Source organism: Sinohyriopsis cumingii, unplaced genomic scaffold, assembly GCF_028554795.1.
Source record: "Sinohyriopsis cumingii isolate HCF-2022 unplaced genomic scaffold, ASM2855479v2 utg001176l, whole genome shotgun sequence".
Lineage (NCBI taxonomy): Eukaryota > Metazoa > Mollusca > Bivalvia > Unionida > Unionidae > Sinohyriopsis > Sinohyriopsis cumingii.
In genome coordinates this window covers 3935929-3962343 of record NW_028315968.1, presented here as the reverse complement: position 1 = coordinate 3962343, position 26415 = coordinate 3935929, and the positions used below count along the sequence as shown (strand labels likewise).

Here is a 26415-nt window from a genome sequence, read left to right as displayed (position 1 = left end):
GTCAAATTTAATTATGCCTAGCACATACAAGGTTTCTATAGAAAAATAAATTTAAAAAAATCAAATCAATATTATTCATTTTAAACAGTTGCTTAAAAAACAGAATTAGTTATTATCTTGCTTAAAAAAACAATTAGTTATTATCTCCAAAATTAAAGGCATATGTTTCTGATTGTTGTTGTTGTGGGGTTTAACGCCATTTTTCAGCACACGATAGGCTATGCATGGCGGCCAGTATTAATAGTGGAAGAAGAACCCGGGAAAACCCCAGGAAGAACCACCGACCCACGAGAAGCTACTGACAAGCTTTCTCACATACCCACATTAGCCGAATCCTAGACTCGAACCCACGCAGACAGAGGTGAGCTGGCAGTGATCCGTAACGGAGAGCGCTTTAGACCACTCGGCCACCTGGGGCCCCCCATATGTTTCTGATGATTGATATTTAAATTTCTTTAATTTCTGCGCACATATACATATAAGCATTAGGAAAAGTACTTGAAAGGTGACCATAAGTGACAGAAATTGAACAAAACATTCAAATATGTAAGAATTCGTTCTTCTTTCTCTTTCATTCTTTCTTTAATGCAAGATAGAAAGAAAGAATAAATGTAGTAAAAGAGAAACGAAAGAAAGTGAGAGAGAAAAGGAAGAAAGAAAGCTGATATGGTCATTCTCGCAATGTTTTCCTAAGTATTAGAATCATAAAAGACAGAATACTCTACCTATCCTTTCCTGGATGACGTCACGCTCACATCGCACACCTTTGGTTTAAAAGGATATGCTCGTCCTGGCGTAACTTAGACTTACAGCACATAGAAAGCTCATTATAACACAGGGACCTTACCTGATGTGGCGTGTGCAAGACCTGGTGTCGCTCGGTAAAATTTAGATATGCCTACAAAGTACAAGGTTTCCGAACAAGTAAGTACATTAAATTAAACTGTCGCGTTTTTCTTAAAACAGTTGCTTGCACAATAGTTATTATTTTATTATAACTGAAGGCCCTCGTTTTTCCGATGATTTATATTTACATCTGAGCATAACTGTAAATACCGAACTAACGTTAAGTACATATTCATCTCATTTCTCGATATCTCATTCATTATTCGAACATAAGAAAATATATTAAATTAGACCCATGATTTGAAAAGAGGCACTGCATATCGTAGAATGAAGAAGTTGTCCTTAGAAAAGGGTTTGTTAGAGTTCCAAGTAGGGAAATTAAGTTTTAGTTGAGTACATGAGTAAGTTAAAAAATTTCACGATAGCGAGGAGACACTGGTTATTACCGCGAGTGAGTCTAGTGATACATTTTTCGTTATCATTATTAGCTTTATTCCTACAGTAGATTACATGGCGTAGTGATTTAAGTATAACACATAACTTGATGACAATCATAATACTGCCGTAAACTTAAATGTTACTAAGGCCGATCCGGTGGCCTGGTGGTTAGAGCGTCCGCCTCAGATGCGAAATATCGTGGGTTCGATCCCCGGCCGAGCCATACCAAAGAGTTATAAAAATGGTACAAACAGATGCCTCGCCAAAACAAACGCTATCATATACAATTAATGCACACATATCGTTAGAGGAATAAACTTTGTGAACATGACGCGGTCTTTTGTGGATATCTTGTCAGTTCTGTCAGTTCTAAATTATGTACATGACACTGAATGTGGTGGTAAATTGTCATAATATTCCATGATATCGCATCATGTATCGGTACAACAGTCACTGTAAGTGTTGTATTTATTTCGCCACAGACGTCATCATGATGACCCGAATTGTAATCATATTTCTTGTTCTTCCCCTCTACCTCCTCCTTTACTGTGCAATCAGTACCTTTCTGCCTCAAGCCTCTCCTTCTAATAGAGGAATTAAGGAACACAAAAATTTTGTCATCTTACAACGACATCTGCTTGCATGATAAACAAATCCGGTTCATTTATAATGATTTAGTACATTACGTAGTTGGAGCATTCATTCATGACAGATCTAAATGACCTCATTGCGTTACTATATCAAGTTGCAAGATATGTGGACGAAGTCAAATGTAGTGACAAAAGCTCAGAATTTGTGAAAACTGGAGAAAATATCGTAAATCCTTCTTCAAAAGTGCGAAATATGAATGTTTTATTTCAGCTTATTCGAGAATTGGATAATAATACTAGTTTCGCTAAATATGGTTAAATATTTCACCTCTCTGCACTAAGATTCTGTATTTCTGTCACCCTAGATACCTGTAACCGATTGTGTTTCATGCTTAATTTGACATAGAAATGTAATTCAATCAAACTTAATGAAAAATTAGGCAACAATTAAATATATTGTCACACTTGTTTAATTCCCAACGTGATAACAGACATATACATTTCAAGCTCGCCTAATTCCTATCATGAACACACAGATACTCACATACTCACACACACATGCACACACGCACACACATTCACAGAGAGAGAGAGAGAGAGAGCAGACATACACATTTCAAGCTCGCATAATTTCTATCGTGAACACACACACACACACACATTATATATAACAGACATACGTTTCAAGCTTGCTTAATTTCCAGTGTGATAACATATATACATATTTCAGGTTCGTTGGCGAATTAAGTTTGGTCGCATTGCTACGTCTTTTGCAAAGGATCATTGCCTCATGCACGAATTGGTAAACGATATTGTTAACTGTTTACATTAAATCTTCATTTACGTATATTTTCATTTCTTAAATGAAATAAAGTTATGTAGTATTCCCTAGAGGACGGTAACATCGTTTACTATATATAACAGGACTATTAATATACGGATAAAAGCAGGTCGCCGACCGTAGGCACACATGCCCAATGTACAGTGGTAATGTAACCTCCGCTTCCAATTCACTTGAGGCCGGGCTAGTTCCAATTTAACTGAATCAACGATTTCTCTGCTTAGAGGATCATTTCGCTGATCTAACGGATTATTGTCCAATGACTTGATTCGTGGTGAGATATTATTATAAAATATTGCACCATTCTCATTCACTATATCCAGCAATACAAAAATTCATTGACGTTTAAAAAAATCAGATGAGTTTTACATGCTTACGATATCGCAGAGGCATGTTCTTACTGCTAAGTGCAACATAAATATCTAATACCAACTGCGTGAACTGTTTTAGATTCGTGTGCATAAAAATGTCAAATATTGAGAAAATCTTCAATTATGCAAATTGTATTGCTTTTCTTGGAACAAGATATGATAGTAATACATTTTGTCAAGTACCCCCAACGGTATTATTACTAACACCGGAGAAGGACGGACAATTAAAAGATTAAATAGCTCCGAGTCCCCAGTCAGCAAGGCCGACGGTCTAGATGTATAACATATACAAATAATAACGTGAAAAGTATAACAATTTAATAAACAATCTCATGGTATCCAATAATTAGAAGATATTTTTTTCCACACAATTTCTTTCATTTAGTACAAATATCTATTCAAATTGCCAGTTATTTCATCACGCGAAATTAAAGGTGAGAGTGTTTACTTTCCGTATTCCTTCTGTTACTCATCTGTAAATTATGGGCTTGTCGTTACTTCCGGTACCCTTGTTTCCGTTCTCCGGTCCAGCGCCTTCGCACAAATTGTCTATTCTCCTGGCCCTGCGCCTTCGCACAACTTCCTATTTCTACGTGCTCTCATACGTTTCTCTCTCTAATCTTCGGGTGACGCCCTATTCCACTCGGAATGTTTCCTCAGAAGCCTTTGTTCTAAATCTCGTCCGAATTTCCTATAACTCCTTTTCCCCTCTATTTAATTTTAATTGTTTTTAATTGACTTATTAGCCAGTTATTAGGCACATTTGTCATTCACACTGAACCATCTTCATGTGGTTGAAAGGATTAGTTTCGAAAAATTGCCTTCTGTTAAATTTATTAATATAACGATTTCTCAGGACAGTTTCACGCATACTTATTCAGTAGTTTGAGATAGGAATAATTATGTGCTTTATATATTTTGCATCTTGTTTTTTTAATACCAGTCTACGACTTAGCAATTTGTACTAATACATCATACGAACGTGAAGCAAGAAAAGCAAATGATTGTGAAATTGGAGTCTAGTGAATGTGTGGTCCTTTGCTTAATTAAAAAAAAAAAAACTAGCGTCAACCTCAAGCTAGTCTCACATAGTGATTGGTAGTGTTTGTTTCGCTCAGTTGTAATCCGTGTTTAGACCCATGGCGTGCTACAATACCAATAAGCAAGATTTTATCTTTTATCTGAGTCTATTTCCATTAACTTTTACGATCTATTGGACTGATACTAAATACGCGTATAGTACTGAAGAGATGGGTACAGCTATTTCTTACGCTTGGGGCAATGCCCTACGTCTTGGTTCATTGATTTTATCCTGAAACATTCTGAACAATGACAAACATGGCCTTGTACATATAATGAAGTCTCTCCTTTCATACATGAAAGCAGGTCAAACGACATCGTGTTTACATACTGGTCGTTTACATATCAAAGCAGTACAACTCCCCGTTTAATGTTGGCATAATTGGAGTGTAACTGTCAGTCAATACGTTTAAATGCTGAAGGTTTATGAAGAAGCGTAAATTCTTTATTTGAATGCACATAAGCATTTGTTACTTGATCAATATAATAACATGTTTTGGTCATTTAATTACCCCTTGCAAAGGTAAATACATATGTAACAATAACGTTGTTATGAGCTATACATATTGTACGATGTCATTTACCCACTAGGCATTGCGCCATCCGCTGTATTGCGTTTGGACAAACATAAGATAGAGCTTTCAGTAAACTGTATTGTTGTTTTTATCTATATCTAAGGGATAACTTTTGTGTGTTATTCATGAGGGACTTGTGAATAATGGTTGTGAAAATCTGTTGTTGTAGAGACTGTATTGAATGGAAATGAATAACAAGAATACAGTACATTGTAATAATAAAAATTGTTTAACTGTGTCCATTTTGATTATAGTAAAACAAAGTAACCCTTTTAAACTCTATCTTAAACACCCCACATGCTTTAACTGACAGTAAAAATGTTTCCCGTGTTAGAGCACAAGCAACTTCATCGTCTGATTGCAAATGTGTTACAGAAATGATACCAAGAATCAATGGCCTGGACTCGTGATGTTTCGTACGCAGCATTTCTACACATGCTATTGTAGCTGAATTTAGTTGAAAAGAATTACTTATATATATATATATATATATATATATATATATATATATATATATATATATATATATATATATATATATATACACACAATGTATTTTATTCTTAAAAATGAAAGAGAAATCTTATTTTGAAACTGCTGAAAATACAATATTACAGTAAACTCAGAAAAAATATTAACGAGTCTATGATTGATCTTAAAGTAACAGTTTGTGTATATAAGTAATCTAGTGCATTTATTCGCAAGAATTATTTTATAAATACATGTAGTATTTAAGATATGTAGGGATAGAACAAAACAGCCTTATGTATAGGTTGTTAGGCAGAAAGAGAAGTATTTACAAAGCAATCAGGTTAAGTATTGCTTCATTATATTGGCTAAAAGTTAATTTACTTTATTCATTTTCTCTAAGTACGGTATGTTATAATTCAAATAATGGTACTAGCCCGATATAATATTAGGTTTGCCCGAAGCCGGGGCTACATTCTATATTTAGATATGATGTAGTGAATCGTGACGTCACACGTAGTTCAATGCTAAGCAGTAAGCAACGCAGTCTCACATTGGTGTTAGTATTTTTTTCTCTCACTTGGTCGTGAAGTGCTTTTAGGCCCCTGTAAACCACTGTAGAATTAATTTACAATAAACAAACCAACAAACATTCATTACACGCAAAAATGCAAGCAATGCCAATGATTTCGTAGAAATGTACACTGGGGCAAAGTATTGTTGAGAGCTAGAAATCTAAAGAATTCTATCTGATATGCAGAGTATTAAGACAGGTGATGCTTGTTATTGAATCTGGAGATGTCAGAAACTCACTTTTCGTGCGAAACGACAGATTAATTTAAGGAAACACGGTACTAATTATACGGATGAACTGAACTAATAGAGTATTTACGGGTTTGGTGGTCCAAAATTGGTTAATAATGAAAATTTAAATTTTAGTAAAAATATCATTTGAGAACTTATCCTATATGTAATTTTAAAAAAATATAGACAAATTTCTACTGATGCAATTTTGGCATTTTTACAGGCTTGACTCAGGAGTACTCAATAATGAAAGTAGCACCTGATTCATTTGGTGCAGAATCAATAACATGTGTTTCATACACATGTATGTAAACAAAATGCCGCGGCTCATATGGTGTTCTCCACACATAAGCTTGCACCAAGGTTAGATGTGCATGGAGAATTATAGATCTCATCATCTGCACCCGGAAAGTTTAAGTTATTGAATTTTGAATATGATAGTGTTTCTATATGTTTACTATTGAAGTTGAATTAGTACCGTGAGTCCTTAAACACACACAATAATGTTTTAAAATCTGTGCATATATATATATATATATATATATATATATATATATATATATATATATATATATATATATATATATATATATATATATATATATATATATATATATAATAATAATAATAATAATAATAATAACATCTCTCTTTCACACTGACTTTCAAGTTTGTTGCAGACACACCCCCATTACTGGTGTTATTCTGCTAACATTATTGTGATGAAACCATGCCTGTTTATTTCAAAAGTAGCCTATATCAGGTGTCCATTTTAAAATTACACACGGTTACTGTTGTTGAAGTAATACACGAGACATACAACGCGTTTATCTGTACTCTAGAAGGTTTACATCCTTTAGAATTGTCAACAATTTGTCCGCATTAACACGAATACAAATATGCCGAAGACAATGCTACATTTGTTATCAGGCTGAGAATTGACACAGACCGGACAACATACAGAAGTAAATAATAATAAAGGTTTGACTGGGTGAGTAATATGACATATTAAAGAAGATAGAAGTAAACGCGCGAATGTTCTTTTTAGAAACAGGATTTAAATGACGCTCTTCTGGTTTGTTCTGTTTACTTGAGTTTGCAAAAGTATTGAAATTTTCACGATAATCCCATACATTACCTGTATTATTTTTTATGTTGAAAAGAGCGTGAAGATTATAGAATTTACGTAGGAGATACTTATTTGTGATTATTGAAGTGGAATAAGTAGACGGGTAATAAGAAGAGGAAGAGAAAGTGTTCCAACAATAGAAGTAAATAAAATACCAAATATTCAGTTTGCTACAATGGTCTTGGACCCGTGAAAAATTATTATCTACATTTATTTGAAACAATGACTTCCAATCTAATTAGATGAAGATTTCTATTTTCATTCTTTGTCAACACAAATTCTTCACAATTAATAATTACTGGACCGTGTTCTTCCACAGGGTCATTTACCTTTGAGGTTCAGATACGCCATCATTTTAGCTCTTTTGTACTCGTCGATATGCTATGCACCAGTGCCGATATGTTTTAATGCTTCCCCCTACACTTAAAACTGTCACACCTCTTGGTCTAAAATTAAGTGAGTGTATGTGTGTGTGTGAGTGTGTGTGTGATTAAGATTTTTACCGTAGCTTTACCAATTTTTTAGTCATATCGCTACGATGTCTGCAGTGTGGCAGTTTATAGTGATGTCTAGCACTGGGGCATCATGCTGCAGACATGTAGCAGGATGTCCCACCCAGTCACATTATTTTAACACCAGGTCGACCAGTCCTAACACTAACCTCCTAATGCTGAGCGCCATGCGACTTATCTGTTAGTACCATTTGTATAAGTCTTTAGTATGACTCGTCCGGGAATGGAACCCACGACCTCCCGCATCCGAGGCGGACGCTGTAATCACTGGGCATATATATATATATATATATATATATATATATATATATATATATATATATATAATTAAGTAACAAAAGGATGAAACCAACAATTTAATCAATTAAACAATCAATTTTTTTCTCTAAGTTACAAAGTGTACATTTCAGAGACACGGCATTGTGAAATAAATCCAAAAATAAAGAATGTTTCGAATGAATTCAAATAGTCTTGATTGTCCCGATGTACCACAATGATCTAATCCAATCTTTGAATGAGTTTACAATAATTGAAAATTAATGCGTTAGTCCAAAATTAATGAGCTTTTATTAATTCCAATGAATCATTTTAACAAATTAAACACCTCAGATCACAAATCAGTTGCAAAGGGCTCTAATAGACAGATTTTAAAACAGGAATAAATCATTTGTTTACCAGTCCCTTTTTAATACCCATCCCCACTTCATCAAAAAGCTGTGTCATCCTCTTATATACAGATTACAATCATGGATAAAAGTTAGCTATGTAAACAGGTTATTTACAAACAAGCATTATCTTCCAGTCTAATCTGCAATTATGGACACAATTTAGGCACACAATATATACTTAACACCTCCCATTATACACAAAGATTTATACAATACAGCTTTCATTTACATATTTATCAAAATGGATTTGTTACTCAGCTACTTTAAAATACACACGAGGATGTCTCGTGAATTATACTCAGCTTAATTACACAAACTATTCACTAAATAAATCAATAAAGTATTTCTATTCCCCTGAAAGTGCATCTTCTCTCATATTATATTTTCCTTTGGTGTTCATAATGGCAATGTTGTATTTGTGCAACATCTAATTCCACGTAAAAATCTTTTATATTTGTTTTACATTTTGTTTATGAAAATATGGGGAGTGTGTCACTGAATACAATAACAGGAGAAGGAGCATAACTAAGATAAACTTCAAATTATTGAAAAACCAATCTCAAAGCCAAACATTCCTTCTTGATTGCAGTATAATTTCCCTGCTGCTTGTTTATTTCTTTTTATAGAAAAATAGCACACCATTTTTATCTTCGTTAATCAATACTCCACAAACAAACACGTGACTTGCATCAACGGAATGTTTGTATAATTAAATGAAATTTGGAGCTGAAAGAACTGATACACTTTTAAGTATGGCCTTTACATTATCAAAAGTCCTGATTATAATATCCACCCAAGCCTAAAATCGCATCAGTTGCACTTTACTAATAGGCACTGGGAATTCAGATACAGCCTTGACCTTAACTCCTACAGGTTTAACTTGGCCATATCCCACAATATGTCCTAAAAATGCGATACGTGTAAACAACATTTACCTTAATCCGAAATAGCCGTCAGATTTGCATCGTTGAATCAACCAAAGAATTTCTTTCCGAATGGTTTACAAGTGATCGTTCTATGTAGACGTCGTCGATGCACGCGTCATATTTACCTAGAAAAGATGCTGCCATTAAGTGTTGGAATGTTGAAGTAGAGTTGTTCCTGTCTAATGTGATCACTTTCTACTGATAGAGTTCATCTGCGATTGCAAATGCTGAAATGCCTTTTTATCTTTCCTTGAGTAGAATTTGTCAGAATCCTTTCAAATGGTCTAACTTGGTGACATATTGTCGGGTTACATTCCATCGTTTTTCATCATTGCTCTGTGGAATAGGTACAAGTAAATTGATTGAATAATTAATTGTGATATCTGTATCAAAATAATCCTTTAAGATATTTATATGGCAAAGTTGTTTCTGTTTTCGCCTCCACGGAGTTTTAGTTATAAAATTTAAGTCATTTATTTTCTTTTCAATTGCATAAAGACCTTATAATTTAACCCAAAGAGGATTTTGTTGTATGGACAAGAGAGTCAGATCATTATCATCAGACTAAAATCTCCTTTCCTGTGTATTTCTCTCACAGTATTGTCAATAAGTATTGGTTTCCTTACTTAGCCTTAATTAAGGGATCGACACAGTCTTCAAATTTTCGGTTAAATGGTGCGTCAAATGCAGGAATAGGTTTCAGAGGAGCCTTAAACGCTTGTGATATGTTTTCCAACCAATTAACAGGTGTGGCATCATCTACATTATTAGAATCACCACCTTTAATCTTCAGCCAACAAAAGCATTTCAGCATTCTCCCTCTCCCTCCCTCCCTCTCTCCCTCCCTCTCTCTCTCTCTCTCTCTCTCTCTCTCTCTCTCTCTCTCTCTCTCTCTCTCCGAACTTGCATTTGCCTGCTTATTTCTCTCTTCCTGAATTTGCATTTCCATTATGAATTTCTGACGCTGAAGCATTTCTAATTGCAATTTCATCTGGTTTTGTAATTTCTTTAATTTCCTATCAAAGCAAGAGACATACTTACCAATCAAACCCAAAGCGCTAAGACCCAGAAGCTCCTTTCCCACAAAACTAATGAAGCAAAATCTTCTTTACTTTTGGGCAATGTGAATGATACTTTTGCTTCAGAAAGATCACATTGTCTGGCAAGATCAAGACGCTCAAACGTTTTTATTTGAGTCTAGCACATGCTGAGTAGGAGGTGAAACAAAATTCTTTTCAATTAGATGACATTGTAAATGGTTGCTTGTTTTACTTGGGATTTTTTCTAATTGTGGAATAAAAGTATTTACCAGGGTCAATGAAAAGTCTGACAAAAAATTGACTGAAAATTTAAATACAATTTTTAAGATCTCCGATGTGCTTTGAATAAAGTTAGATCCCAGACAAGCGCTTGATTTCTGTTACTACTCTATGTCCTAAATAAAAGACACAAGAAGGTAAAACGATCAATTTAAGTAAAATTTATCGCTCTAAGTTACAAAGTGTATATTTTAGAGACACTTATAGCATTGTGAATTAAATCCAAAATAATCCTAAATATTCTATCAATCAATCAATCAATCAATCAATCAATCCTCTCTGCGCCGTCTGGTGCTTGAGGCGACAGCAAGGGAGCACCATTTGGTATGTTGGCTGCTGTTATGGGGGCGGTCTGCAGGGTGAGGCCTCTGGTCTTGAGTTCTCGCTCCACGGTTCGGCGCCAGGTCTCTTTGGGTCTGCCACGGTTCCTTTTCCCCTGTGGAGTCCATCTCAGTGCCACCCTTGGTAGTGAGTCAGGGGGCATTCTGCAGACGTGGCCGAGCCATCTCCATCGACGAGTTGCAATGGTCTCAGCGATGGTGCTTGCACCCGCTCTGTACCGGAGTTCCTCGTTCGAGATCATGTTTGGCCAGAAGATCCTCATGATCCGTCGCAGGCACATGGTCTGGAAGACTTCGAGCTTGCGTTCTATGTTAGCAGTGGTCTTCCAACACTCTGACCCGTACAAAAGGACGCTCAGCACGTTGCTCTTGAAGATATGGATCTTAGTGTGGGTGCTGAGGTTTGTTGTCCTCCAGATGGGCTTCAGCATTGCGAAGGCCTGGTTGGCCTTGCTGATTCTTGTGGTGACTTCCCTTGTGCAATCTCCATCCGTGGCGACCTTGCTGCCCAGGTACGTGAATTCGTCTACTTCTTGCAGAGGCTGGTCGTTGATGGTGATTGGATCGCCCACTCTAGTGTTCTTCTCAAGACTTGTGTCTTCCCTATATTGACTCGAAGACCTATTGTGCTTGCCGTCTGTACCAGCTGTTGTGTCTTCTGTTGGATATCCTGGTGTCTGCTTGCCAGCAACCCGATGTCGTCGGCATAATCCAGGTCATCCAGCATTGAGGTCAGCGTCCACTGTATTCCTTGCCTCATGCCCTCTGTGGTGCGGCGCATGATCCAGTCAAATGGCCAGTGAGAAGAGGATCGGCGAGAGAATGCATCCTTGCTTCACTCCGGTTTCCACCTTGAAAGGTTCAGTGAGTAGGTTGTTGTGGATGACTCTGCACTCAAAGTTCTTGTACAGGGACCTGATGACGTTAGCAAGTTTCTGGGGGATGCCTTAGTGTCGTAGGATCTTCCACAGAGAGGCTCGGTGCAGGCTGTCGAAGGCCTTCTCAAAGTCCACAAAGACCACATAAAGGGATCCATTCCATTCATGGGATTGCTCAAGGATCTGTCTCAGAAGGAAGATGTGGTCGATGCAGGATTTGCCTTCCTAAAGCCTGCCTGTTCCTGGCGTAGGATACCGTCCACAGCTGTTGTGATGCGTTGGAGAATGATGCGACTGAAAATATTCTATCACAAGTCAAAAAATGTAGTGTTCTTATTGAATTCCAAAAGTCTTTAATGTACAGATATGCCACAATGATGAAACAAGAAACGTCTTTTAATGACTTTACAATAATTCTAAAGCATATATTAGTCCCAAGTTAATGATCACTTAGTAATTCCAGTGATTTGTTTCGATAAATAATTCTTCTCGAATAACAACGCAACTGTAAAGGATTCTAATAGACTGATTTTAAAACAAATTAATTATTTTATTCTACCAAATCCCTTTTCGTAAACATCCCCGCTAAGCATAGATATTAGTCTTTCTAAAGAAAAATTCCATCAAATTGTAAGCAAGTCTGTTTCAAGAATATTCGGAACTCAAATCAAATTGTAGACAAGTCTCTTTCTAGAATATTTTGTAGACACGTCTCTTTCTAGAATATTCGGAACTCAAATCAAATTGTAGACACGTTTCTTTCTAGAATATTCGGAATTCAGACTGATATGTCTTATTTACAACTTACAGTTATGGGCAAAAAATCGCCATGTAAACACTTTGTTAATCAATGACCATGAAATTATAGTCCAATCTGCAATCATGGAAGAAGCTTAAATAATAATAAAGGTATACATAGCAAAATAGCATAAAAGTAATTATTCTGTTAAACATTCTCAGACAATCCCATGTTTATGACTGGAATGACGCCCATCGACTTCTTGAGTTTGTAATAAAAACAATGAAGGAAAATTATCGATTCACTTAGCCTTTATCACGTGTCCCTGGCTTGGCCCAGCTGTTGCCGCTGCACTTGTGACGACATAGTTTATTAATGCAGTGTTGACAAGTACTGAAAACAATTTCACATTTATTACAAATTTTCAGACTCATTTATGAAATGTTTTAAAAGTTAAATTTTATCAACATGTTCGTCAGTTAAAGCATTTCCATTATCTGTTTTTTCTTGTCAGATAATATTACTTTCTTCTGAAACTGAGTATATACACAAATAAGTTATGAACTGTATACGTGCTATCTTGAATGTATTGTGATGATTACCGACGAAAGCATTATAAATATTAATTTGGCACATACATACAATGTATAACAGTAGTAAAAATACCATGTTTGGATATTATGTATAAGGTGCTACATGATTATTGCACATTAATAGAAATCACAGAATTATGTTTTTGTTTTCATGTGACCGAATCAAGTATGGGTTAAATATTTCATTATCCAGTCTTAAATCGAACCATTATGTTCTGCAATCAACATAAATACGCTGAGTTACATCTTGGAATGCGCTATTTTTATTTGCCAGTAAATTTTATTATATTAATGATCTCACTCAAATGGAAATGAAAATGGTTGTCTAAAATTATTTTATGTGCTGTTATACTGTCAGGTTAGTGTGAAAGGTTTTCAACAACCTTTTCGTTTTTCAGTGTAAGTTGAGCAATGTATCTAATAAGTAAGTGCACGATATTTGACAATATGTATAGATGAATAACGTTGTTCAGCAACGCATTATTTCAGTTATTACGAGTGCCCCAGAGGAAAGAGAAGGATACAAAGGCTTTTGGGATAGTACCCCACTCTTTTTCGAAAAGAATCCTTGGTTCTTTAATTTGCTCAGAAGATACATTTCGATACACAGGAACACCTGGTGTACGTACTCATTCGACAGACGAGTCTAAGGAAGAAGTTTCTTGTCGGCGGACACCACGAATAAAGGTCGTCACAATGTGCGACTAAGTTATTTGTGTCGAGACGAAAGGCGCTCTGCACGGTGTCCACCATGCTGTTCATGAATCCCTCGTATAGATGGTTAAAATTTGTTGTCATTTATTCAAGGATCTTTTTATCCTTGTGGCATCATGGGAACAAGTAAATTAAGTAAACCTTTTAATGAATCAAATAAAGAATATACAATGTTATGGCAAGAAACAAAGTTTATTCCAAAGCTGGTGTACTTGCCAATGATGGCGATATTCCGAAGCTGGTGTACTTGCCAATGATGGCGATATTCCAAAGCTGGTGTACTTGCCAATGATGGCGATATTCCAAAGCTGGTGTACTTGCCAATGATGGCGATATTCCAAAGCTGGTGTACTTGCCAATGATGGCGATATTCCAAAGCTGGTGTACTTGCCAATGATGGCGGTATTCCAAAGCTGGTGTACTTGCCAATGATGGCGGTTTTGGTCGCAAAAGGCTCATATTGCCATCGTTCTCTTCAACAGGATTTAAAATTGGAATTCCAGTCCAATGGCATCAAATTCGAAATATAACAGTAAGCTTTCCTCTTTCTTTCATAATTTCAAACAAGTTAAAATGTTTGCATGTTTTATAAATACACATACATTTATTCCCATTTCGCATTTGGAATAGCTAGCTAGCTAAATATTTACCTATAAAACATGGTTTTATCATTCATAATCATACATAATGTCATAAATATGGATGCAGTACTAATCTCATGGTCTCTTTGAGTGCAATCATCAAACGTTTTCTTTCTCCTCAGCAGCCCAGTCTGTGCAAACATATTGGTGTTGGGAACGTTTCTGTCGATTTACGTATTAAATTATATTTTCACCATGTTAATAATACAATTTCGATGAAGTTTCTTATATAACTTTGATCGACATCTTTTCTTCGATGACTAAGACCAACATGTTTCCAGTATTGTATTGCATAACGTGTAATATAAATTTATGACACAGTGGTAAGTGTTATTAAATGCTGTGACAAAATACTACCCGGAAAGATCTGCCGACCCACGGGAAACAACTGGTAATCTTCATCACATACACAAATTTTCGAACACTAGACTCGAACCCACGCGGACATAATTGTGATGCAGTGGTCGATTTGTGTCCATCGGCCACTTGGCGCACCATTTATGTTAGTGTGTGCATGCTGATATTTGGTAGCAGTCAGGGATTTTCGTTCTTATAAAACTTTACCCATCATACTTGTATTATATTATTGTAATATATTGATTTTCAAGCATAACTGCTGCCATTGTCTGATTTGTTCAATGTTTTAGGCAAAAATATTTCTTTCATGTTTAAACTTCACTAATGAGACCTAGATAAAATTGAATCAGCAGTTAAACGTTTGGGATTGGATGTTCTAATATTGCTCTTGATCGCATTATTAGAAATGATTTATGGGGAAAGGGAAATACCCCAATTTCATAGTCTTGATTCAACCATATTGAGTTGTTTCCATTCCAAATTACGTATCTGGTTTGAAGGACTCTCGGTACTTATCCGGCTTCCACAGTAAACGTATGGAAAACTTTTGTGCCTTGAATTTCATCAAAATGTACTTTCTTAGTTCTGCAGGTCCGAATTACATAAGCTACGATATGGGGTCTAAAACGTGATTAACACACCTCGAAATTGTACTGTAAATTCTACTACATTTCCAACTGCAATAAAATTTTCCATACGGCACTCAAAATGGAATGAACGTGATATTCCATAGCGTCTATGTAATAATGGGACCCACAGTTTGATGGACGCTGTGGGATTTTATGGATGGGATGGGCAATATGTGATCAATCTGGTTACCGTTCAGAAACATTTGGCCAATGAGGAAATTCTGCAGGAAACAATTTTATGGAATATTGCAAAAGTCAATATAGATTTACAAATGTGCATACATAAGTGTCCGCGGGAATTGCGGTCACATAGGATTGATGCTTCTTACGCAAAATATGATACAAAAAAATAAAATACAAAAAACACCCTAACCCATCTTTACAGATGTATGAAGAATTTCAAGAGAAGAAAGAATATAAAAATTATCAATTCTAACGTAGCATTATAAAGAAATGTTAGACAGAAACCATATCTGTAATAAATTACCTAGAATTACTGAAACCAGCATAATCATATATGATGCAAAGAGGTCTACAGTAACCGGATCTCTGTCCGCGAGACTTATAGTGCTCTTTATACCGGTGTATGAATTGCTTTTCTAGAACAAGATGATTATTAATTATAACGATTTTTTAATAACGTGTGTAAGTTGATTGATAGGTGACCAAAAGCAGCCACACAATGGTGACATTGTGTTAAAGAACTAATTTCCTCCGCATCTATGGGTCCAGGTACTGACCCAAATAGATACTGGTCCATTAGCAATGCAAATCAATGTCTGCCATATACAATTTCTTCATTTTTTAAAATAATTTTTTTTAAAAATTACAACTCTTGACAAAAGATGAGGAAAAAACTTAAGACATGTCCAAAACGCATAATGCATTTCGATAATAAGTTTTATATTGATTTTGTACATCCTGTAATTTTTTAATTTGAAACTTGTTTGTTTTAATATTCATTCATTTTCTTATATGCTCAATAGTTTATTTCCCGGCCTTCTTACTAGATGTATGAAATGAAATTGGAATCAATGACTGAATACAAAAAATAAATAATAATAAATTTATTTTAAAATAAATTAAAACAACTATACAATTACGGTCAATTCTGTATTGGAAAATATAGTCCAAATGAATATGGAAAATATAGTATAAATGAATATAGAAAATATAGTACAAATTAATATGTAAAATATAGTACAAATTAATAAAGAAAATAAAGTTCAAATTAATACCGTATATCAATATATTATAAACATTAAATTTGCTTCAAATCAGTTATGCATGACACAGTCTGATGATATAGTGATGCAAATACGGATTAATATTTTACAGGTAAATGATGATTCTTCAGATTTGTTCTTGACGATTGTGTCGATTTCTGTGTCATCGGTAATATTCATTTTCGCTTGTTACAGAATGGTGGTGTGACTCAAAATGGCAGCACATCAAATATAAGTAATGGTACAAGCTATGACGAGAAAACCTCCGACAAACCGGAAGTGGAGGAGAGAGGAGAATGGGCTAATAAATGGGAGTTTATTTTGTCCTGTATAGGATTGTCAGTAGGTCTAGGCAACATTTGGCGATTTCCTTACCTGGCTTATGCAAATGGAGGAGGTGAGTAACATATTATTTAAACTTATTTCTCCAGACAATTAGTGATTACTTTATATGAAGCATAAATATAGCCGTCATAAAATTCTTCTTCATTATGTTCTATTAAGAAAATGTTTAATTAGACATATCGATGAAGGACTCAATGGATTAAAAATGACTTTGGAGTTGTAATCGATTAAACAGTTTCTATTATACACAAACCAATAACCTTATAATGTACACAAAACTAGACTTTAAGGTGCAATGCTGTTGAAAGATTTCTTCATCTTTATAGAACAAATCAAATGTGTGTGTGTGTGTGTGTGGTTGTGTGTGTGTGTGTGTGTGTGTGTGTGTGTGGACAACTTAATGGAACATGCAACCTGTATTATGAACTTTAGAGTTTTCGTCTATATTTTTCTTACGGCCGTAATGTTTTAAATATTTCTGTTTGCACATTGCATGTGCATATCATGTTTATAGACATAAAATTTACCAGACAAGTAAAGCGAAATGTTGATTTCACCCTAATTTTGTAAAATATTCAAGTATTGATAAGGGTATTTTATTTTCATTTTGATGTTTCTTCGCATCCTTAGTTTGTTACTGTCACTTTTGAAATACGTTTTGCCCTATTGCGCAAAAATGTATGAAAGTCTCTGTTTGATAAGCATAGAAACTGAATGTTTCAAATTATTCGGATGCATTCAACATAAAAATGTAGATCCATTAAACAAAAGAACGACGACAGAATGACGAAAACGCACTTCAGTCTAACAAGTACGATAGTACAAATTATGATTAAAACGCAAAGGAGACATATAATCAAATGATTAGTTTTAAATGTTGCAGAAGGACATTCACGTGATAGAATTGTTTAACCTTCGCTGGTATTACAACGCAAAAAGAAAAAGAAATTGAAAAAGAAAACAAAACATAGACACAGAGGTTTCATCATTTATGACCACGTTCTGCAGAATGACGTATGTATAACAAATACATGTTAGCTGAAATGAATGTATACATTTTATTCTGAAGTCAGAAACCATGATAATAATTTGAGCAAATAATGGGAATACATTTGTTTGTTTCTTGCAGCGGCTTTCGTGGTTGCCTACATTATCCTGCAACTGCTGATAGGCAAACCTATGTACTTCTTGGAGTTAGTATTAGGACAGTATTCTGGTAAGGGGCCTACAACGGTATGGGCTCTGAATCCAAGTGGCAAGGGTATGTTTGAATGATGAGCACAATTCATTCTTATCTCAGTAAAATCACCATGCGACCGTACATATTAAATTACAAGTGCATGTCTGACTGACACTTTGTTATAAAGATTTTGATTAACTCATATATATATATATATATATATATATATATATATATATATATATATATATATATATATATATATATATATATATATATATATATATACTAAGTCAAGAAATATTACGAACATATGCCATATTGTGATATGACATATAAATGTCTTGCAATAACACAAGCTAATGTATATTCTTGGTGTGTCAGAAAGATACATTATGCTCAAACGATAGGATTTCTCAACTTTTTTATTATTCAAGTCTATTGTAATTTATGTAAACAGTGCATATTTCGTTTCACCTAGTTTTGAATTTTTTCTTTCATCAAAACAGCATTAAAATAAACGATAGTTTATGCCAGAGCACATTATTGTTCATTTCGATTTGCAGTTATGTTATGGTTAAGATTTATCTGGTTTCCGTATTATGAATGGGATTAAATGCCCTTGGTGCCACATTATAAAACCGTAGAAGCTTTTGGTTATATTTAAAATGGGTTGTTCTAATACTAGTAGTAAAGTAGAAGTAGTAGTAGCTTATGATATTATTATTATTATTATTATTATTATTATTATTATTATTATTATTATTGTTATTTCAGGTATTGGAATTTCCCAAGCTATTATATCCCTCATCGTAGCAATTTACTACAACGTGATAATGGCGTATTGTTTGTATTACATGTTTGGCTCCATGCAGGGCACTCTTCCGTGGACCGTCTGTAAAGAGGTTTGGATTCTTTCAGTTGTTATGATTTCTGTCAGATTAGCGAGTAAGCATGTAACTGAATACATTCTCACATAAAAAGAGTCAAATAGATCTTGTGAATTTAAACATTATTTTGTTCAACATAACAGTTTCCCTCGAATAGCAACACAGTAATATGCAGTTGCTGGTTGCCTTCTTTAAATAAAAAAAATGTGAAAATAATAAACAATACATTATTAATTCTTAACACTAGTAATGAATATACTAGTGAGTTCATGATTGCTTTTTGCTTGCTGTAATAATATTTGTGCTTTATTAAATGCTAATTGTTTTGTCAGTTAAATTTACATTGTCAGATTCGTGTAGTAGCATAGAAAAGCATATTGAGACCAAGGACTATCGCATATCTTTCAGGCACGTACCATTTCAGAAGTCAGTGAAAATACTAAATTCAAGAAAATAGGCAATTGTAAGAAACTATGAGTATCCTAGCCAGTACGCCAAGACGACAAAACAGTATTATTTCCGCTGGCTAAGTGAACTGTCACACAACAGCTGCTTTGCAATTTTCCTTGTTTAACTGTTTTGTTACAATGTTAGGCTAACCGCACAGGCCATATAGCTCAGAGCTGAGGTTCCACCAACAGCGAACATGCAAGTGAAATAGCATAAACATGTCATTTTTAGCTTGTAATAAGAATGGTAATAAATATACTTACATTTAGGCATGTTGAATTTCCTCAATATGTACTGTCTTAGAAAGTTCTGCAAATCTGAACGGCATGACCCACGTCATTGAAAACCTTATCCATGCCTTCATTGCACTGTAATTTCGACTACATTTCGAAATGAAATCACATTATTGTTACTGCATAGAACTGACCCAATAAATCTAGTCATTCATAAGCACAAAAGCAGAATTATTTGGATCAACAGGAAAACAAATTTCACCCTTCGAAACCAACTGGAAAAGTTCCATTCAATGCGCATTCATTCACAATATGACTCTAAATTTCCATTTTAAGTAGACCAAAACGAGAATTTTCTTTTATACTAACGTTGCGCGCGCTACTACGCTAGCGGGACCATGTGCGCATTATTATTGTTATTGTTTATTGATAAATGAACGGTTTTGTACTTTTTTGGAATACAGCATAAATTCAGTTATTTTGTTTCTTGCAGTATATTCCATTATTATGAAGCGTTATGTATGAAAGCGAAATGAGTATATAAGATAAGGGATACTGCATTTGTATGGAAAATATGAACTCCTTTTTGTTCGCACTAATACTGCAACCTCAAGGTCGTACAGTGTTACTCAGAACAAAGCTCATTCATATTTTCCCGGACAAATGCAGTAACTTATTTTTATGTAATGGGTTTTTATGCTTCAAGAGTTCATGAATCTTCTAAAATATGAAATTCAATTCTACACAAAGAATCCGACTGTAGACATGTTTGTCAACTATAAACATTTACAAACTTTTCTTCATGCATTTTTAATTTAGCTGAATCTTCAACTTTACTCATCAGCATTATCGCTGTATATATTACACACAACCCACCGGAAGAGGAAAGAAGGAGAAATAAGTTTTTGTGCTGTAAGCATATTTTTAGCTGGATTACTTCAATAATTGCTTCTTTCATCAGGAATGGAAGCAGTTTGGATGTGTAGAGAAGACAACCAAGGCGTTGAGATACTGTAATCCTGATAAAAACATTACTGAAGATTGTCGCTGTACTTTAAATGCAACGATTGATGTTTATCCTTTTGTCAACTGTACTAACGTTAGCTATACCGGAAATCCAACTGCAGTGGCTGAATTATACTTCTAGTGAGTATAAAAATAGATGATTTCATTTGAACACGAATACTCAATATATATGATTCACGTGATCGTAACAGTATTCAACTCTACTTTATATGCATCTTCATATATTCAGAGCTGATGAAAATTTTCCGCTTGATCCGACATTAAATGCTTGGATGTATCCATAATCGCTTCGACATCATTTAACAAAATCATGTGCCCAATTCATAACTAATGAATCAGATATTTTAAGAAAAGTGACGTCTTACATGTCATAAAACCAGATAGAAAAAAAGAAAAAAGATTACCAAATTAAGCTTATTTTCTTTTCCTAAATGATCCTACAATAATACCACCCCGCCATAGTTGTGTTTCTAGAGGTAACTCCATTTCTTTAATCATAATTAACAATATGTCCGAGTTTGCCACAAAAGATCAGTTTGCTTCTCGACTGTCTACAACATCTTATGAATATATGTGCCCACCTAGGCAATTTCGGCAGATGAACAACTGGGCAGAAGAAAACTGAAAAACTGAATTCCGGAATGAAAAATCGAGGATAACTGTTGTTTTCCTTCTTGACTGTAATGAAGTGTAATGTAAATCGTCTACGGTCCTGCGTCCAGCGTTCGTAAATCTTTTCTACTGTCAACTTTTCAAAGCACTTCTTGACCAATAGTCACCAATTCTTTATTCAAATTGAATCAGTCTTAATATACCCTTTAATAAATAGAGAAATGCGTTTACATGTCTCTGGTGTCAGTGGGTACTACAGAGTATGAGTGGATATATGATATCATGTGATTTAATATACAATTTAAATCTATGTTATCAAGTTACTGTGAACTTCAAACGACTGAGTAACAAATGCTCGGCATCTGACAAGAATTTGCGTACCCAAGATATTTTACATTTGTGCTGATCACGCCAATTTGTTGCGCTTGACCGTGTGTTCCATAACATCAAATACAGTAGGGTTTTAAGATGTTTATTGGAGAGCACTCGGAAGCATTTCATTGAATTCAAAATGTAAAAAAGAATCATTAATGCCTCTAAGCTACAACATACGACCAATTACTATGTGATAGACCACGTATGCTTTGCACGTGATTCCTGGTCCGATTTACACCTTGCTTGCACACCAGTGCCTTATCAATACACATAAAGAGTATTATATACCTATCGGTCACGTGACGAAAACTTTATAAATTAAGGAAGACATTAAAATAAAGTAAAATATTGGTGTTTTTATTTTGTCGACACATAAACACACATTGAAAAGTATTATCAAAATTATGGGGTATTTGCTTTGAAAAAGTTCTACATTTCCATGATATCTTTTCAGTAAAGAGGTCATCCAAAAGGCCCCAAACATGTACCCCAAAGATATGGGGGATCCATTATGGAAACTTGCTCTGTGCCTCTTGCTCTCCTGGATAGTTGTAATTGTCTGTATCATCAAGGGAATCAAGTCATCGGGAAAGGTAGGATTATGGCTTATTCTCGTCAAATAAATTAGGAGTTTTTGTTGCTGTGTTTTCCATCCAGTTTTTGTTTTCTCTAGATTCTATCGAAAATAACAACAGCTCTCAGAGGTTTGCACAACTGGTCCAAGAAGAGTGCAAGAGAGTTTATCGTTTGTTTCCACTCTGGTTGTCCTCTTTTAAGATAGATAACATTATTTCCATCCCTTTTGTTCTAGAAGGTGAATATACTTTATAGACTAATTTTCACTTGTCTTCAATTTTACTCCAGCTTTTAATGTTGTGTATTTTTATTCATTTGAATCTATCTTATCGCAGGTCGTGTATTTTTCTGCCACTTTTCCATACATCATTTTACTCATCCTGCTCGTCCGTGGTGCCACTCTTGATGGAGCCATAGATGGAGTGATATATTTTGCAGTACCGAAGTGGGAAAAGTTACTGGACCTCAAGGTGGGTCCTAAGCACAGTTGTCCTTGCCGGATTCTTTATAAATAATGTTCAGATGATGTAAAGTTTTGTAAATGTGTTTTATTTCAATACAGTATCATTGTATGCATATCAAGACTAGTTTAGCATCCAAAGAGTATATTAGTATGGATTGTTGCATCCAATTAAAACGACCAGAAGAAAGACATTGTTGCTTCAGTATTCCCAAAAGACTGAATGCATATTCTGGAGACCGGACCTTTGGTTTACATGTATTTCCTATGGGGCAGACTCGATAATAATTTGGATTTAGCTATTTATAGTTTTATTTCAAATGATTAATACAGAGAACTGAATGACTGTTGTATTGTAATAGACTAGGTAGAAAATCACAATAATCGTTAAAATAATTTTAACAGTTTCATGTCTAGATTTAATACTAGTGTTGGTTTTTAGGTGGTCAGATGCTTGGAAGCGTTGCCTGATGCTATATAAATACGCCCAGTGTTTACTGACAGTGGTCTAAATAGTTTTCTGGACCACTATGTTGGCTAAATGATTATTGAAAAAAATGTTTTACATTGGAGATCAGCGTGTGAATCATTTACGGTCATTCGATTTGGAAATATTCATTTTGATTTTTAATATATTCACCGATTGGCAGCAAAAACCAGTTCAAAACTAACAATTAGATCGACCATTTAAAACCTTTTGAGACCATCAATTGTTTATGTTTACAGGTGTGGGTAGCCGCCGCGGGTCAGATGTTTTTCTCCCTAGGTGTATCCTTTGGTGGTATAATTATGTTTGGGAGCTTTACCAAGTTTAGGAATAATGCATATCGGTAAGAAATCATATGTAGCTTAACAAACATTGACATCTCTGTTCATTACGTGTACATGATTCTGAATTAATGTTCTCAAAGCCGGATGAGAGAATACTAATACGTATCATTTGTTTTCCTTAGAGACGCTGTCCTAATTGCATCATGTGACTTGTTGACTAGCATAATCGCTGGTTTTGTTATATTCACAACGTTTGGTGGAATGGCCAAGGTCCTAGGTGTGGACGTACAGGATGTAGCAAAAGGAGGTAAGTCAGCGTGAAGTGTAAAACGCAATCACATTCTAATTTTGCAATTCATTTCTTATACCGTGAAACTGGTAGACATAGGAACTATTAGGAAATAAAAAAATAAGTTATATTCATATCTGCAGATTTTTTTTTATATAAAAGAAAATAAGTAGGGTGCGTATTAGTTTCAAGTAGTTGTTCTTTTCGTTAATCAAATCTTCTATTGAATTACTACTTTTATTTTCGCATGGTTTTTCATTTGAACAGAGTACTTACTTTGATATATCAATATAATCGTTTGTGTCTTATTAGACAGATATATGACATAATTGAGGCACAAATGATATCAGCCATCATACAATGCCAAGGCGTAATTTGCGAGACTGCAGAAGTTCTTTCATAGTCATTTCATGCCACTTTACTGTAGTTTGATTTTAAAAAAGTTGAAGTCCCAACAATAAGCATTCTTTCTTATGTGGTAAATAGAATCCGTGTTTGACAGATGCATGGACAGTTGAAATCAAAACAGTGCTTCTACTGTTAAGTTTTAACATTGGTAAAACTTCATCTGTGGATGTTTCACGTTAGAAAGATATGCTCAGTGCTCGCCCTTCTTCCAAGTTTGTAATGTTCTTCATGAATTTCCTATAATTTGCAGCACTTTTGTTTCATATTTAACTTCATGAATTCGTATGGTGAGGATTGAAAAAGAGCAGAAATTATGATATTTCATTTGTATATTCTGGAGGAAATTCGCCAAAACAAATCTATAGGGTATACTTTCCACATGTTTTCAAAAAAAAGTGATAAAACGAAAATAACAAAATAAGATATATACTGTATGGAAAATTAAGTTCGAAAAGTGAAACTTTCAACCGTTCAATGAAATGAAAATTATCTTTATTATTATTGTTTTTATTATTATTATTGCAGGATATGGTTTGGCTTTTGTTGCTTACCCCGAAGCCCTGTCGAACTTGCCACCTCCGCAATTCTGGTCTATTATTTTTTTCTTCATGCTTTTCACTCTCGGACTCGACAGCCAGGTAAGTGAAAAATCTTAATTTCGTTTCTATATTTGTCTATATTAGTAGCTAACAAAAGAAGCAAGTTTCATGCGTTTATTGCTATGTTCTATTTCCTGTGGACGTTTTTTTTAACAAATTATTTTGCAAAGACAAACTAGCACTTTTTTGACAACGATGCATTTGATCGCGGTTCCGATTCGCTATCATTTTAGCCTTGCTTTCGACCTTGTTAGATGTTATAAACCAGTGCCGATGAGCTTGCATCATTCTTCCCACGCACCAGAGACTCTTCTATATAATGAATATTATGTCACATTATTCCAAACCCTGTAATTCGAATGGCACCTTCGCGTATGGCATCTTGTGTCTGTAATTAAAATAATCCCAAAATAATTATCCACGTTATTAGCAGTTATCTTTGGTACATGTTTTGGCCAAAATACTCGAATGTAAGACTTTGATACCGCCTTAAAGTGTGACAGAACCAGGTGCTCAAGCCCCGGGGTATCGTGTCTGGGGTGTCAAATAGCACCACACCTACATGAATGATGTGCGTGGAAGGTAAATCACTGTAACTCGTCATATAGCTATTATCAAATTGATAGAGAACAAACAGAAGTTTGAAAACAAGTTTGTGAGGTCTTCTGACACTGTAAGGACTATTTTCCATTGATCACGATTTCTGACATTAGCAGTATAGAATGTTACAAGGTCAGACTAGGTTTGTCAGATTTTACCATTTCGCACATTTGTATGCATTTTGATGCATATGCGTATTTAACAACATCATGATTAACGCTAGTATTATTATTTATCTCACCTTGTTTTTGTCACTTATTTTATGCACCAAGCATATTTGTACCTTGTACAGGACCTAACTTGCATAATGGTTTATAATTTGTTGAATTTACCCGATACGATCACTACACCTATGGCTCCAGAAGCTGATTATTTTAGTGTTCTTCAGTTTTCCCCTCGGAGACAAGACTTTGGTGCTGGTGATATTTATTTCTCAATCTCACTGACAGAGATAACCATGTATGGTTTCCTTTGATTCACATTGGTGAGATTTCATCAACATTCCAGTGACTTTTCAATTTTGTGGCCATATAGTGGTTCTCGATTTTAGTGTCAATTTTCGTTTTGCTCTTATTAAAACAGACTAACGAGTAATTTTTGTTTCAGTTCGCTCTTTTAGAGACAACACTCACGTGCATTCATGACGAGTATCCAAGACTGAGGAAATACAAGAGCTACTTGTGTATCGGATTTGGTGTGGCTTGTTACTTGATTGCTCTGACATGTATTACACCCGTAAGTTAAAACGCCTATAATGAATTCCAAGTTTCTAACATTAGCTTTGGTACTACTACTACTACTACTACTACTACTACTACCTTTTATTTAATCTCATGAAGCGCAATAGTAATTCCAATACATGTTATACTTATTTGTGCATTAAATTAATTTTGGAATGTCTCTATTTTTCCTTTAT

General features: G+C 34.7%; 1 protein-coding gene across 1 annotated transcript in view; it reads left to right on the top strand.

Moving 5' to 3' along the window:
• Window positions 1-770: 770 nt before the first annotated feature.
• LOC149772791 (sodium- and chloride-dependent neutral and basic amino acid transporter B(0+)-like) overlaps window positions 771-26415 on the top strand; it is a 41814-nt gene continuing 16169 nt past the window's right edge. Inside the window, exons 1-11 of the mRNA XM_089947277.1 lie at window positions 771-924; window positions 16881-17082; window positions 18160-18291; window positions 18988-19115; window positions 20745-20929; window positions 22251-22389; window positions 22708-22842; window positions 23559-23662; window positions 23786-23910; window positions 24826-24938; window positions 26106-26234. Of these exons, the coding sequence (XP_089803403.1) occupies window positions 895-924; window positions 16881-17082; window positions 18160-18291; window positions 18988-19115; window positions 20745-20929; window positions 22251-22389; window positions 22708-22842; window positions 23559-23662; window positions 23786-23910; window positions 24826-24938; window positions 26106-26234 (1422 nt within the window). The 5' untranslated portion in view covers window positions 771-894. The remainder of the gene's footprint in view (window positions 925-16880; window positions 17083-18159; window positions 18292-18987; window positions 19116-20744; window positions 20930-22250; window positions 22390-22707; window positions 22843-23558; window positions 23663-23785; window positions 23911-24825; window positions 24939-26105; window positions 26235-26415) is intronic.